At 48.9% G+C, this 15,670-nt stretch overlaps 1 protein-coding gene across 2 annotated transcripts; it reads right to left on the bottom strand.

The window, feature by feature from the left end:
• Positions 1–52: 52 nt before the first annotated feature.
• AP5Z1 (adaptor related protein complex 5 subunit zeta 1) lies at positions 53–9,744 on the bottom strand. Of its 2 annotated transcripts, XM_042864335.1 has the most exons (17): positions 9,661–9,744; positions 9,440–9,577; positions 8,919–9,105; positions 6,967–7,111; positions 6,444–6,556; positions 5,808–5,976; positions 5,253–5,393; positions 4,890–4,927; positions 4,647–4,809; positions 4,210–4,388; positions 3,567–3,709; positions 2,685–2,834; positions 2,333–2,444; positions 1,838–1,935; positions 1,501–1,633; positions 1,107–1,321; positions 53–784 (listed from the first exon to the last, which is right to left on the bottom strand). In XM_042864335.1, exons 1-17 carry the CDS (start codon positions 9,699–9,701, stop codon positions 514–516), a joined length of 2,436 nt encoding a protein of 811 aa, XP_042720269.1. In that variant the 5' UTR covers positions 9,702–9,744; the 3' UTR covers positions 53–513. The 2 variants fall into 2 exon arrangements, with proteins under 2 accessions (XP_042720269.1, XP_042720270.1); XM_042864336.1 differs by lacking the exon at positions 9,661–9,744 and having other exon boundaries at positions 8,919–9,288; positions 9,440–9,494.
• Between the last annotated feature and the right edge of the window lie 5,926 nt (positions 9,745–15,670).

Below are 15,670 nucleotides of genomic sequence, written 5' to 3'. Positions count from 1 at the left end.
AATGTCCCTCAGATCTCAATGTGTTTGCTGTGAAAGTAAGACAAAAGAGCAGTGAAGGCTCACAACAAATTTAATGGAGCCACTTCTGCTTTCTCTGCCTCAGAAAGGACTTTGCTTGGCAAGCAGAGGTGATGGGAATCACGTGTGTAGCCAGGGTGCAGCCAGGGGAAAGGAGGGAAGAGGATGCATGTCAACAAAGGGACGTGATGGGCTGGCAGGGTGGTAATGCAGGCACTCACTCACTCATTCACACAAACCCACTTATTTTCAATCCATACTGGCCCGGAAGAGGTAGGACAGGAATAGGAGGTAGAAAAAGCAACAGATGCTACCAGAGAGATGCACAGAAACAGGCTGCAATCCAAAGAGCAGCCTCAGCTCTACTTATTCCTGTTTTCTGTTTCGTTCATAATCATTTGTTCCTCGTTTCCAGTTCAGAGCACTCAGCCTTGAGTGCTGGCTGTGTCAGATCAGTTACAGTAGAAGCTGGAGCCTCCCACAAACCCCACACCCTCACCCCGGCACAAAGCCAGGAGCTGGCTCTAGGAGACGGGTCACTATCCTCAGAGCAGAAGGCAGGGTGTCATACACCTCCTTCTGAAACCGTGTGCAGGCCACGTCCACAGATGGTGTGAACACAAACTGAGCCACACTTGGCATTTTTAGGAGGTTCATGAGCTCGGTTGCCCGGGTAAGGATCTCCTCACGGTCCTCCTCGCAGTACACAGAGGTGACAGCAGGGCTCTGCACAAACGTCCTCATCTTGGACAGGAACAAGGACACCCTGCAGGAGAGAACGACACAAACTTCAGCTGGTAGAGCCTCGCACCCGGCAGGGTCACTATGCAATCATGTGGGCCACAGAAGACTGTTGCAAGCAAACACCAGACGCCAATTGTCCTTTGCCCTGATGCACAGAGAGTTTGTCAGCAGATGAAGCCCACTTCCTCAAGCTGCCTCCCTACAGTTTGCTTCCTCTGTTCTCTTTCACTTCCAGGTTCCCTCAGTTGCCAAGTATCATCATCTAACACTGCAAACATCTGTGTTTGGATCCATCAGATCTGCAAGTTTCTGCCATTTTGCCCTTGCCTGCCATCAGTCCTTACCTGGGGATCAAGTCCTGGCTGCGAGCTGCCAGCTTGGTCAAGGCAGTCATAAGGACAGCGATGGCACGGGGTGCACAGCTGGGGACACTGGCCTGTGGTCGGACCTGGGTGACTTCAAACAGCACAGCCTCCAGAGCCTCAAAGAAGCGGTTGATCTGTTCCACAGTGCAGCGCTTGTCATAGGACACAGACATGTACTCTCCAATAGCCCAGACCTGAAACAAAGGCAGATGTACTCAGGGCAACCAGAAGGAAAGGGGATCTTATCGCAGTTTAGGCAATGGCAAATCAGATGATGTCATGCTAAGACGGGATAAAGGAGGAAAGAGAAGCTGACCAACAGATGGCACTGCAGCCGGGACACACTTGGCAGAAGCAGGCAGGCCCCGCTTACCACGTGGGTGAAGATGGGCTCCTTGTTCTGGACGTTGCTGACGGTTCCTGAGAACTCCAGCAGCTCTTTGGACAGTTCCACAACGAGCGCAGGGCGCAGCTTGCAGAGCATCACCAGCTGTGAGCTCAGCACCCTGCAGGAGAGATGGAGAGAGCTCAGACCACAGCCAAGGCACTTGTCACCAAACCGAGGAGGTGCTGGCAGCATCCAACTACTAGCACAGCAGCTGCACGCTCGGGAAGGTCACAACTACAACAGCTGCTGTGCTGTCCTGGGAAGCCAGGCTGCAGGCAGCAGAAGGGCTGAGAGCTTGGCCAGGCCTTCTGTTCTGTCTCACCTATGCACGTCATCTTTAAACGCTGGGATCTCGTAGAGCTGGTCGCTTCTCTGCAGCACCAGCACCACCAGCTGGTTTATCAGAGATGCATCTGCAAACTGAGAAACAACCTCTGCTTCAGCAACACTGGTGACTTCCAGCAACCAAAACTCAAATTGATCAGCCAGAGAGGACTATGCCAGCACAGAGACTGCCTGGTACAGCAGCAGAGCAGTGCATAAAGCTGGTACCAGGCACTTGTCTTGCACTCACTCACAGCTGCCTGGGAAAACAATTGTGAACACTGATACTGCACCACGGAGCTTTCTTCCTTCTTTGGATGAAGCAGGCAGCTCAGTGCAGCTCTCTGCCAGTACTGGACCACCCCATTCTCTCACTTCATATACCCTTCTGCTGAAGTTGCACTGTGTTAACACTCCTTGCTGTGATTGTTCTTCACCTAACAAGAAATCCCCGCAGGACGTGTGGAAGTCAAACTGCCCAAAAAGCACTTACCTCAGCCACCACACTGAAAAAGAGCTCCAGCAAGACAGGGACAGTGTCTGCACACTGCATGACCCTTGGGCTGCTGGCCAGGGATCCCAGCAGCTGTCGGAGTGGAATCAGCCTGCAGGCAGTAAAGAAGTTACTGATAAAAGTGTGCTCCCAACTACTCCCTTGTCTTCCCTCCCCTACAGCCCACAGAGCCTTAGAGCACTTGGCAGAACTCATGCAGGGAGGGAAGGTCAAGCCCACCTCAGCCCAGGTGAACGCAGCTATGCCTTTCCTAGCAATCCCAGTGCTGCCTCCCAGACTTGGCAGGCCGAATCAAACCCTCATGGCAGTCTCCTAAAGCAAGTCTTCCTACCTCTCCTGGAAGTCTTCAGAAACAGATTCGACACGGAGAAGGTACTGGAATGCACTCCTGTAGAGGGGATTGCGAAAGGCCTCCAGGCAGGCAGCTGGCTTCACAGCAGGATCACAGGCAGCCCTCTCAGCAGATGGGAGAGAGGAAGACCTAGAAGGAGGGACACACAGAATGTGCTGAATTGTGAGAATGGGCCAGGCTACGGCTGGAATCCTGAGCAATGGAGTAACACATTTGCTGCTGAAACAGGGACATTAACTTGGTCTAACCCAAGTGCCCTGAAAGCCAGAGAACCAGAATGCCTGAAGTGGTGAGAAACAGACCTCAATCAACTTCTTGTATCTAGGATGGCTTCCTTTTCTGAGCGCTCCAAAAAGAGCTGCTAATGTCAGAGAACAAAAGGAAGAGCAGAGTACAGCAGTGAGTACAGCCAGCTCCAATGCTTTCCCATCTCCCTGGACACTCTTCCAGTCCCCTTTTTCCCAGTTTGGGAAAAAACTTCTGTCTGCTTCCAAAACACAGCCAGCAAAGGGGAGCAAGAGCAGGGAAGGGAGGGATGACCCACTAGTCCACGTCTCTGTGGAGGCAGTGGCTGATGGCAGACACTCCAGCACAAGGCAATAGTTTGGATCTGTATGCAGGTGATGAAATGACAACAACTCTGAGCTTCAAAGACAGTCCAGTAGTGAGGTGTAACAGCTCTCTTTCTGTGCACATCACATTACCAGGAAAATTAGGCTGATGTCTGTGCAGCTTTGTGCTAACCTGACTGCAGCCTCTCACTCCGACAGCAGCAGCCAGAGGGCAGCTGAAGCTCAGGGAAGCGTGTAGTCAACATCAAAACCCTGATAAGCAAGTGAGACGAAGGGCAGTTAGCATTACCTCATCTGCACATCCAGAGCTGCTGTCAGACAGGGTAGGTCAAGCAACAAATGGAAAATCTCAATGGCTGTTCCCGCATCCAGCAGAAATGGAAGAATATCCACAAACTCAGCAATAAGGGGTGGGCTGTTCCATGCCAGAAACTGTAAGAAAGCAGTACAGACTGCTGCACTATCCCCAGGGTTCCACCACATGGCCAAGACAATTCTCACACTGTGACCAAAAGGGATCAGGAATGGAAAGTCACTTCTGAAAAGCAGAAACAAAGACTAAGAGTTCAGCCAAGAACTGGGGAGGCTGCTGGTGGCTCAACACACCCACTTAGAAGCTGATTTAATGGTGAGCAAGTTGAAATGTTTCAAGTTTCCCAAAGCCAAACTGCTGTGTTCTAACTGTGCACCCTGCACTACGCACTGACGTAATACCAACCCACACTCCCCTCTCCTGGTAGAGCTAATCACACCCAGAACCCTCTTTCCACCTCAAACTCACTATTTTCTAAGTCTTTCTTACCCATCCCTCTTGCCTGTGCCCTGCCACAGAAGTATAATGGTGGGCTGTGGGGTGTGCTGAAAGCAAGGATTTGGAGGCATAGAAAAGAAGCACAGCAGGCTGTCTCCTGTGCTGCTCCGGCAAGATGTACCTTGAAGAGATTTGGGAAACTCTGCCTGAATATGCTGGAGGTCTCAGTGAAGAGCCGGCTGTTGTCCTTGCAGAACAGGACAAATTCAAAAGCCAGAGATGAGTTGTGGAAGAGCTGAGCTGGGATATCAGTGAATAAGTGCTTGTAGATTGCATCAGAGTCCGCAGCAGCCATCTCGCCTGGGAGGATACAGCACATTCCTGAGCACAGCTCACCCAGCAGTCCTGTCAACAGGGGCTCCAAGGGATATGCAAAAACTAAATCTGGGTGTGTTTTTCTACAAAACACAGGACAGCCCAGCTTCTGACTCTCCAGGAGTGGGATCATGAATCCTGGAGTACAGCCAAGGCTGAATTATAAACTCCAGCAGCCAGCAAACTGCCAGGACAAAAGCTGTGCTGTGAGTATGCCAGACTAATTTGTGGAGGATGACTTACCATGATTTAGGAAGAACTGGGCAATGGGCAGCAGTGCCCTGGCATAAGTGGCATCCCCGCTGATCCTGCCATGCAAGATCTTCAGGAAGGATGCTGCACGGTACACATAGGAGGAGTCCTGTTTGCAGATGATGTCCATGATTGTCACTGCCTCAATGAGACACTGCAGAAGGGCAGAGAGCCAGATCACAGTGGGAGGAAGTCACAGCACTGAGAGCTTCAGCCCCATCCCCGTGTACTTACAGCTTTCTGCAGGTCTCCATCAGCTTTCTTCAGGGCCTCTGCCAGAGAAATGTGCATAAGTTAAATCTGGAGTCCAAACAGGAATGTTAGGCTGTCAGTATGAGCACTAGTCCAGATTTCAGGACAGGTGGGAACACATACTGATCCAAATTCCAGGCTAGTAAGAATCACACTCCACAGCATCCCTACAAATCAAAGTCAGGAGGCAGGCTTAAGGCGTACAAGACAAACACCGGCAGCTGCAGCCAGTCCTGTGCCTCCAGCCTCATTGTGGATGCCAGGGAGTGAGACCTCAGCCCAAAGAAGCAGCAAAGCAGAAGCATTTTCAAGAACACTACAAGGAGGGCTCATGGCAGGACTCACGGCGATTGCTCTGCTCCATCAGCCGCTGGCAGTACTCAAAAGCTTTCTCCCGCAGACGCTCCCTTGGGGGAAGCAGGCGACTCGACGTGGATGAAGTCGAGACCACAGACATAACAGACCTGTCCATTTCTGATTTGTCACCTAGAGAATAAAGGTTATCACGTATCAGCTCGCATCACAGGCATTGCAGCCCACTTGCTGCTGAGCAACAGAGGGGGAGGGGTCTGTCCCCAGGCACACTGCGAAGTAAAGAAGGCTGGGAAGAAGGCAGTCACACAGGAATACTAAGGAAATGCCATCTCCCACAACCTACATCCTCTTCCTCAGGGACACGTGGCATTTTGCCTGAAACCAGGGAACACTGAATGAATAAATCCTTGCAGAAGTGTCAGAAAGCATCAGCCAGGAGGTTTTGTCTTAGTCCAAGAGCTCTAAATTCTTGCCCACCCTCCGGCCGCTTGCTGGATTTCTGGCACAGCCACCTCATGAAGTCAGAACACATCTACCACTTGGGGGGTGCAAACCCACCCTTGTCTGCAGCCCTTTGATTCAAACCTGAATTTGGTGTGTTCATCTCCTTGCCCCCATAGCACAGCAGCCATTTCTGCAGCATGGAGAAGGTTTGCATGTTGAGCCACTGATCCTCTGTGTAGTGCTGACCCAGCGAAAGCACCGTGAAGAAGTCTGTGGCAATGGCACCATCCACCTCTGTGACAGGGCCAGGCTGGGAGGAAAGATGCAGCAGGTAAGGCCCCCAAAGACAGGTGAGGTGAGAGGGCAAGGAAAACTCCCCTGAGCCCGTGGAGACCAGCAGTCCTTGTTTGCATGCACTGTGCACTGCAGTGGGGCAGTCTTCTACAGCCAGAGAAGCCAGCAGCATTGCATCCTCCTCCCCACCTGAAATACCTCTAACTTTTCCCTCCCACTCACAAGGCTTTTACTCCAAGGTACGTGGCCAACTAATGATTCTCACCCAAAAACTATTTCATAAGTTCCTTCTCTACAGCAGGACTCCTAAATTTTGAAGCTACAAATACCCTTACTTTGATTTCTTATGCCTTTTGTCTACATATTCCCCAAGAAAGTGACCAAAGAGAGCAGCACTTCCAGATTTATCAGAAGTTGATTATAACAGCAGGCTGCTGACAAGCAAACACCCCTGTGAGATAACCACAGCAATTCAACACTGACCTGTCTGGTTCTGGGATTGGAGAAGAAGCCTCCAGAGGGCTGAGCGACTCCTTGCTGAGTACTTGCATACCTCAGCCAGTCAGCCATCTTCTTGCTGACTACATTGATCTGCTCTGTACAAAGAAAATCACAAGCTCACAGCTAGATCAGAGAAGCAGTCTCTGCAGCACACCTCTACTGCTCTTCAGCTGTCTTTCTATTTCTCTTTGCCCAATACTCTTCAGAATATCTGCAGTTTCACATTCCACTGCATCTAAAGACCCATACCTAAGCTAAGGGATGTGTTAATTTGATACAAATCTGTACTGAACTCTGTCCCCTGGAAGGAGCCCAAGCAGCTGATGGCCCAATCTGTTCTTTAAGTGGCACAATGTACCTCACCCAAGCTCACTTTCCTTGTGGTGGAGATGTCACTTTTAAGAACACTTTCCAAGTCCTTCTCCCATCCAAAGTCTTCAAGGACCTCTCTGATCACTATGCAGATCAAAGCCAGATGGTAATCCCAGGTCTCCTACACACTTACCTTCAGTTAGAGCTTCTGGTGACAGGCTGACGACATTTGAGAGGATGGGAAGAAGATACCGAGAGCTCTGACCCTCAGGCAATCTTCCTTCCAGGGCCTTCACAACACGCTGTCCCACAGCAGACACTGCAGCCTTCTCTTCTCCCTTCAAAATAAAGCAGAGGTAAAGCCAGGCAGATAATCTCTTAACAGCACTACAGACCAATACCACACAAAACTCCTCCACCAGGCATCGATTCCAATGTCAAGGACAGAAACAACTCACAGCACAGGTTATTTTACCATGTCTTACACAGTTCTTCAGCAATGTGAATTCATAGATCTCAGGAGGGGAAAGTTCTTTGATGGAGCAACATGTTTGTGGACAAACATCAACTGAGGTGGGAATCAAAAGTTGCAGTGGCTGTCCTCAAATTAAACACTACTTTGATCCATCAATTCCAGAGCAGCAAGTACAAGCATTAACTGCTCCCCTTGTGGTCAGCTTTCTAGCTGCTAAATAAGAAATTTATGAACAGAAAATGGAGCGTTGCAACATGTTAGAGGACTCTCTGCTTAGTCCATACCCTGACAGTGAGGAAAATAAAGCCTTACAGCTGTGGTTCTGAGATGCCAAGAAACCCTTCTGTCCAAAATATTTTCTTTTTAACAATAACAGGTGGATGCAGCCTTTGGAGAGATTTTCCTTCCTCATGAGCATTATCATGCCAACAAGAACTAAACCTTCTCTGCTGCTTGGGGTCCTGGACAGCTGTTTGTTGAAGGTGGTGAACAAATATTAATTTCTGACAGTCTCCATCTAATGTCAGTTTGTACCTGATAGCTGGAAGCAATTAGGAAACAACAGGCAAGTTTCCAATGAGAAACGTCATATTAGAACCTCACCCACGACTGGTTACTTTCTGTGCTCCTCTAGCAAACAGATGGGGGCAAACTGATCAAAGGAAAGAAAGACCCTGTTAAAAAGGAAGCTTAAAGTTTGGGGATCCTTACGGTGAAGGAAAAAGGAGAGAGACCCTCATCCTGTCCCACAGATACGTCGCTGCTGCCTACTGCAAACAACGGTGCTGCTTATGTGCATTACTGATGTGTTTCCTCCTGCTGCTCAGAGGAAAATCTGGCTGGACTAAAATCAATGGCAGGTTTCCAGCTCCTAATGCAACCCCAGAGGCTGTGCCTTCTGGTAAGCCAAAAGCTTTATCAGAAGAACATCAGTTTTACAGAGCCAAGGGGGACAGGCAGGTAGGCAGAGAGAAGAAAGACAATTTCCATCCAAAACAGCAACAAATACAGACCATATTTTTAAAGGTTCTGCCTAAGCAGGGCTGGCTGCGTTCATGGCAGGGGCTGCCACTCACTGCTCCATTTTTAGCCACAGAAGTGATTCTGAAACAGCTAAAATGCAGCATGTTTTAGTAGTGTAAAGAATTAGGAAAACCTCTTTCTAGTTTTAGTTAGAATCTAAGAAAAATTAAAACACAAGCTACGTTTTTATCCTGTAGAAGTGCAAAACAAAAATGTAGGAGACATTGCTGAGCGTACAGTGAGACTCAAAGTGAAAAACTTCAGATGGATTAAGAAAAATGCTTTATCTTTAGCAGGCACATGTAAGAGAAGCAACGGGAGAAGGAAAAAAGCAAGGTGAGGTTTCCAGTTTATTTCTCAGAGAGCAATCAACGTGGATGGAACACAAAAAAGTGAGTTCTCATGTTTCCTTCTCCGTGGAGAATCCAGGTCTTTGAATCAGCATCCAAATTTGTATTTAAAAAGTTCCCAGTTTTTCTTACACAAAACAGACTAATAACATTCCTTGAACAGACAGGGAAATAACTCTGTTTTCTCCTGGATATCACCAGCTGATTTTCACTCCCCATGAGCTCAACAAACACAGAGAAGAATCAGAAAACAAATCCATATTAACAAGGGGACACCCGCCTTGTGAGGCTGCTCACCTGGGCCAGCAGGACGGAGGAGACCAGGCTCAGCAGCTTTGTGTCATGGATCCTATGGCAGGAGAGGCGCAGCCCATCGCAGGGTGCCATCTCTCTCAGGAGGGCAGCGCACAGCAGCTGGATCTGCTCGGGGCACTTGGCTGAGCACAGCACGGCCTGCAGCAGCTCCACGAGTTGAGCATCCAGCCTGCGGGGTCAGCAAAGCGTTAGGAGCGGAGCTGCGTGCCCACAGCCTGCACGTCTGTGCCGCTGGCATCATCTCGCTTCACAGCGACCCTGATTAACGCCTTAATTATCATCCGAATTCCGTCCCTTCGCACGGCTTGTGACACGGCGCCCGCTACACTCGCTGAGAAGGGACGGTGGCCCTCTGCAAGGGGAAAACGGCGCAAACAGGGCTTTAACTCTTACGCCGAACGCACTGTTTACAAAAAGGAGCGCTCCCTCAAAGCTCCAGCCCTCCCCTCCCACCTTCTCGGCTCAAACAACGCACGCTTTGCCTTCACCCAGCCGGCACTCACCGACGGGGGCTTTTGCTGGCGGCCAGGACGAGGTGCAGCCGCTGCAGGCAGTCCGCGGCCTCGGCGCCCGGCTCCGGGCCCTGCAGCTGGGCAGCGACGCGGGCGGCGAACCTGCTCAGCTCGTCCTCCTGCACCTCCCTGCGAGGGACGAGAGGACGTGAGGACGCGAGGACGCGAGGACCCGGCCCCCGCACACCCCGAGCCGCCCCGCATCCCGCTACCTGGCTTGCTTCAGGAACCTCTCGGCCGCCGCCGTGCCCATCCCGCCTGCGCTCCCTGCACGCTGTCCCCCTCCCGGTCCGTCGCCAACGCGCTCCCCCTGAGCAGAGCGGTCAGCAGCGCCGGGCCCGGGGCACGCGGCGGCCCTGCGCGAAGGTTCCGCCCTAGGGACGTTCCGAGGGGGGGGAGCACACCCGTGGTTGATGCGGAAGAAAGCGCTCTCACAGAGCGGGTGTCTGAGCGCTGGGAGGAGGAGCGCAGGCCAATTCCGCTTTGTTAATTAGTTGGCGGTTACAACGTTGTTATTCGGCACCAGGGAGCGAAGCAGCGCCGGGCTCCGCTGCGTGATACCAGCGCAGGTTCGGGAACCTCAGCGGCCTGCATAGAGCAAAGGACGTTCGGAACAGCCGCTCAGCAGGAGGGGCTGCAGCTCCCCGACACATCCTCCTCTGATGCTGACAGCCCTGGGGCTCCGCGCAGCCTGATGGACTCCTCAGCGCTCATTAACAGCGTGCCTTGGCAATTAGCCACCGAAGCACCGGCTCCCTTTTACCCTCAGAGGCAGCAGCATCCCTGAGCCCAGCTATCAACAGCACGGCCAGTGCAGGGAGCAGGGCGGAGAGGAGCAGCAGAGCTCTAGTTTTCTCCCATGCCTTCTCCTCTGGCTGCATGCCTGGTGGGCACAGGGATACAGGGATGCCTCCACAACCATAAGCAGCCAAAAAAAAAAAAAAAAGGCTCTGGATGAACGTCTGTGCTGAACAACACACTTTTTTTTTAATATTTTTTATTTTTTTTTTTTTAAATAATATTTTAAACGTGGAAGCATTAATCGAATGTAGATAACTTTGTGTCAGCTGTGGTTTCGAAAACACTCCTATTCAATTTCAGAGCTCGGAATTAGTCAAAATAAATCAAGAATTTAAATTCTAGCTCCTTTATGAGGACGAGGAATGCCAAAAGTAATTGTGTAACTTGGGTACAGTGAATACAGAAGTAATTTCTGTCACCATACACATCTATGAAACAGTGATTGTAAGTCACACGCAAAGCTGTAGTTCACCTCTCAAAATGACATTTAGTTTCACTTCTTGATGGAATGAAAACTAAAGCTTGAGAAGTGCCCGGTAACCCTCACAGCGGGCATTACGGGTCTCAAACACATGCACAGCTACCTGTAGACTCTGAAACAGAGCGTCCAAACCTCCTATCTTCTTCCATATAAAAAGGAAAAAAAAAAAGGCAAAAATACTTACCCAACCAAGTTGACCACAGGGAAAAAACACCACCTTGGTCAGTCAGAGTGGAACAGCGCGCTGTCAAAAATCATCGGCTCTGTGTGAGCACAAAGTTCTGCATCTCATCTGACGCCAGCCACAACTTGCTGAGACAGTGCTGCATCCAGAGGGATCAGCTGCCAGGGTGGGTGGGAGGCTCAGCCTGGTTTTAAGCCCCCTCAGTGCCACCCGGGGAGCGTGCAGGTCTGTCACTGGAAAGCAGCAAGCGATTTCAGGGCATCTTCTCTTTCATATATAATTTTATTTCTGGTTATAGAAACAAATGCTAAGAGGAGAAGCAACACTCCCCATCCACATACATCAAATTAAGGTAACAGAACAGTTGAAATAAATGAAAAAAAAAAAATTGTAGAAATTTAAAACTTTGTTATAGCTTTAAAATATTACTGTTCTTGGTACATTAGAAATCACATTCAGATCTCAAATCAGTTAAAAAAAAATATTATGGCTCCATATTTGAAAAACAACACAACCCACTGTATCCCATTTGATGCAGAAATGCAGGCTCTGCTCCTCAGGTGCTGGTTGTGCTGTCAGCACTGCAGGGATGCAGAGCTGCAACGCGGCCTGGTGAGATGATGGACTTCCCAACTGCTGCCCCAAACGGAGCTCTTCCACTGGGGATACACAAACACCTTGCTTCTTAAAAAGCACTGACTGTGAAAACAAGTCACAAAAAAAAGTACTTTTGATATCAGTCTTACAAAAGAAAACCCCAAACATCTTGCTGGAGCTCGTACAGGCAACAGCAGGAACTGAAATGCAGGCACGGCTTTCTCCCCCTTCACAATTCCTTAAATTAAGTGCTGAATCCAGGCGACAGGGGTAAGGCTGCTCGTAACAGAGCCAGTTCTGCTTCTGTCCCAGCACTGCAGTATCCTGGTCCTCGTCCCACTGCAGCTTTCCCACATGACTTGGTGTGAATGCAATCACAGAATGGAGGGAGACTCCAACTGCCCTTTTTTTTCTTTTTCTTTTAAAGAAAATACTCAGAATCTGACCAGGGCTTCCAGCTTCACCACCCACTGCTCACACAGCTTCTGATTTATCCCAGGACAGCTTCAGACAGTTCTTTGGATAGCAGTCTGGACAAGGCCATCCCATCGTGGTACAAATGGCACACATGGAACCCAAGAGTACCACCTTGTAAAGCTGTTATACTTTAAAACCATTTTCCATAATGTTACAATTGAACACTTTTTTTTTTTTTAAACATTGCTTTCTTTTCCATTAAAAAAGCTCTTACAAAGCACAATACTCTGATTCTCTCTGCTTTAAGACCATCCTGTGGGCTGGAATACAGTGAATTTAGCCTTACAGCAATCCCCTAAACCCTAACCCTGCTGTGAAACCAACCTGCCTTCTTAGCCTGCCCAAATCTAAGGAGCAGCACTCAGCACAGCAAAGCATCAGCATCTCCTGCACTGGACTTTTAGCAGCAAAACAGAAACAGAAGGAAACACCACTTTTTCTGCTCCAATTAAATCATATTTTACTTGAGCTAACAGGCTTTTCTCCTCAACCCCTAGCTTTACGGAAGGCTCTGTTTCAGATTGCTTTCAGTGAAACTGAGCGGGATAGAAGTGAGACTGAATGGTCTGGATCAAGGATGCCAAGGTATGAGATGCTGCATGTGTTGCTTAACCCAGCAGCAGACATGAAGTAGTAATCAAATAACACCAAATAACAGGGAAGGCTGGTTGTCACAAGGGTTTTTTTTTCTCCTCTTCTTTTCTTTTTACTTTCTTTCTACTGAGAAGGAAAGCTGTTTCCTTTCACTGCTCCTATTCTTGTATATATACAAAGTTCCTCCTTGTAACACCTTCAAACCCTGTTTTGCCTCAAATATCAAAGCCCAACCAGCAGACAGTAAGCAGAAACCGAGGCAAAGCACTTGCTCAGGTCCTCACAAAGGAATTGCAGCTCTGGTAAGAGCTCTTCAGATTAGGAAGCCCAGTATCACGTGCTTTTAAGAATAGTTCTCACAGCCCCAAGTAGGTCAAAAATGCATGTTTCTGAATTTAGCATCCTGGAGTTAAACCAGGACTGAAACTTGACAGGTTGGGGAAGATTTACTCTCTGTGAATAGAGACCTCATATCCCATAAAGAGAGGGAAGTGTAACAGGAGAAAAATCCCACCATGAAGAAACTGTTTCTCTGTGCCCCAGTGATAGTTCACCCCCTGACAGACAGACAGAGGAGCTCCTCAGCTTCACAGCATCCTCACAGACCCTCCATCCATTCCCTCTGTTAGCAAGAGGGTCCCATTACTTACACAGCAGAAGCGTAAAGAACTCCCCAGTACCACATCTAGAGATAACTGGAGACAAGAAAGGCTTCCAGCTTTCATTAGTGCCAGTTGGAGGTTTTCTTGCCAGGAAAGCAGCGCGGGCTGTGGGTGCTGAGTGCACGACAAAGCCAGGAGCTCCTACACAAGGCAGATGCAAGCACCGCAGCGCCTCATCTGCTCTGCGAGAGGGATACAGCAATCAGTGGAGGAAAGCTGCTTCTGCAGGCTGCCCACATCTGCCACACAAACAGGTACGTTGTTCTTTCCAAATCAGTGCCCGGTGCAGGAATTTGTGGACATACGGCATAAAAGTCTGTGTAAAGTACCACTGAAGAGAAAGAAATAGTCACGGACCGTTTATATATCTATATTTACACACTCACACACATTAATAAATATAAAATTTATGTTTACACAGATCTAACTTAATATTCTCTGGAAAAAAAAAAAATTATTTAAAGAGTTTCTACCTTAGCTGCCACCCATGAATTGTCAGTGGGTTCTTCTATCTTGAGAGCAAAGGGGGAGACTTGGCACAAGTTCTTTCTGAAGCGTAAAGTGACACACGAGGAGAGGACCAGCCAGACCTTCTGAAGGGTTTAATTCAGGGTTGGTAAATCAGAAAGGTATCAAAAAGCACAGGTACCAAACTCGATTACAAATCTGGAATTTAAACAACAGCGTTCCAAGAAAACCCCAGTCTTGTTCAAAATGCTTTGCTTAGAACAAAGTAAAATGCTTGCTGCTCTATTACTGCCCTGTGAAAGCCATCTAACAGAGCAAGCCCACCATCTCAGCTAGGTGCATTCACTACTGCTTACTACACATGCACAGTCCTGCAAACAATCCGGCCAGCAGCGTGTGCTGCTCTAACCCTGTCAGCCAGTTGTTGGGCTCAGAGATGTTCCAGCACAAAGCTACCTTCTGGGCAGGTCCAGACCAACATGCAAGCACTGCTTCAGCCTCATCAGCTCCAGCCAGCCAGATGACATCGTAGTGATTGTTTTTCCCAGCACAGCTGGCTCCACTGCGAGCTACACTTCATGACAGTAGTGTATGCTACAGTAATAGCAGCTTTGGCATAATTTTTACCCAGAAGGAAACAAGAAGTTACATGATTGAACCATCTGTTGTGTAACTGCAACCTAACGTACAGATTCTCACCAGATGCAGACCTTCAAGCAATTGCATTGAGTTAGGAGCTGGATTAAAGGACTCCAGAGTCAATAGAAATAGCTACAAATATAAGGGAAAAATTGTGGCAGAGAGAGAAAATGAGAGCTTGACCGAGAGCCTGTCTGACAAGGGAAAAGATCATCTGCTGCAGGATGGCATTTGTAACCTCAAAAGCCCAAAGTAAGGACAAAGCTGTGAAGCCAAGTCACACACCTTTAGAGCTTCCTGCTTAATGCCAGAGTCCAACCTATGAGCAGCAGGACGGGCAAACCTGTGAGATTTTGCTCCAGCACAGAAGCTCAAGGTAAAATCCCACTGGAATGAATTCAGCATTTGATACTGCATCTGGAGTACTGAGTGCAGCTTTGGGCTCACCAGTGCACAACAGAGAGGGGTCTTCTGTCAGAATTCTACCTTGGAGGCTTGAGCACCCAACGTGCAGAAGAGGTGGAGATAACCAGGCTGCTGCCTTCAGAGGAAGCAGCAAAGCAGGGGGTAAATCTTACCCATGCCTTCAGCTGCCTGGTTGGGAGATGCAGAGCAAGGCTCTCCTTGGAGGTGTGTAGTGATGGGAAGGAGGCATCGACATGCAGGGATGCAAAAACCTTCCACCTCGTGGTCAGACATGAGAGGAGGGACCAGAGTTGTGGAAGCTCCATCTAAAGGCATTTATAACTCAGCTGCACGTGAACATGGTGACCTAATCTCATCAGAACTGCTCTGAACAGAAGGCTGTAGCAGAGACATCCAGAGGCCTCTTCCAGCCCAAATTACTCTGCTTTTGTAGGCAGCTACTGGCCAGTAACAGACACAGAAATCTAGACCTGAGATCTGATCTTCCCTTACATTGCAGTGTTACATGATTTACGTTCATGACAGCGATAAACTATGATTTAGGAGACACAGTTTAAATCTGAAAGACAAGGAAGATAGAAACAAGCAACCAGTTTGAGTTTAGAGATTAAATGCAGTAAGACTAAGGAAACAGCTTTTGATCCAGCAGGAAAAGTCCTGAGCTATTCCTGAATTAGACCCTTGTATTAAAGACTCCAAATCCAAGTGCAGCAGGGAAGTGCTTCTCCTTTCACCCAGCATTCTGGCTGTCACCTAGACACTAGTGGACATCAGAGCAACACTGAACACCTTGCTAGGAAACCCTCTTACTAACAGAGACAAAAGGCTCTAACTTGAACTTAACATCCCTGTCAGTCAGTGCAAAGTGCTCCACATCACCCCACAGGAAGGCT

Source organism: Lagopus leucura, unplaced genomic scaffold, assembly GCF_019238085.1.
Source record: "Lagopus leucura isolate 7727_CA_CO unplaced genomic scaffold, USGS_WTPT01 Super-Scaffold_760, whole genome shotgun sequence".
In the NCBI taxonomy this organism is placed as follows: domain Eukaryota; kingdom Metazoa; phylum Chordata; class Aves; order Galliformes; family Phasianidae; genus Lagopus; species Lagopus leucura.
The sequence above is the reverse complement of the archived record's forward strand: the minus strand, read 5'-3'. Positions and strand labels throughout refer to the sequence as shown.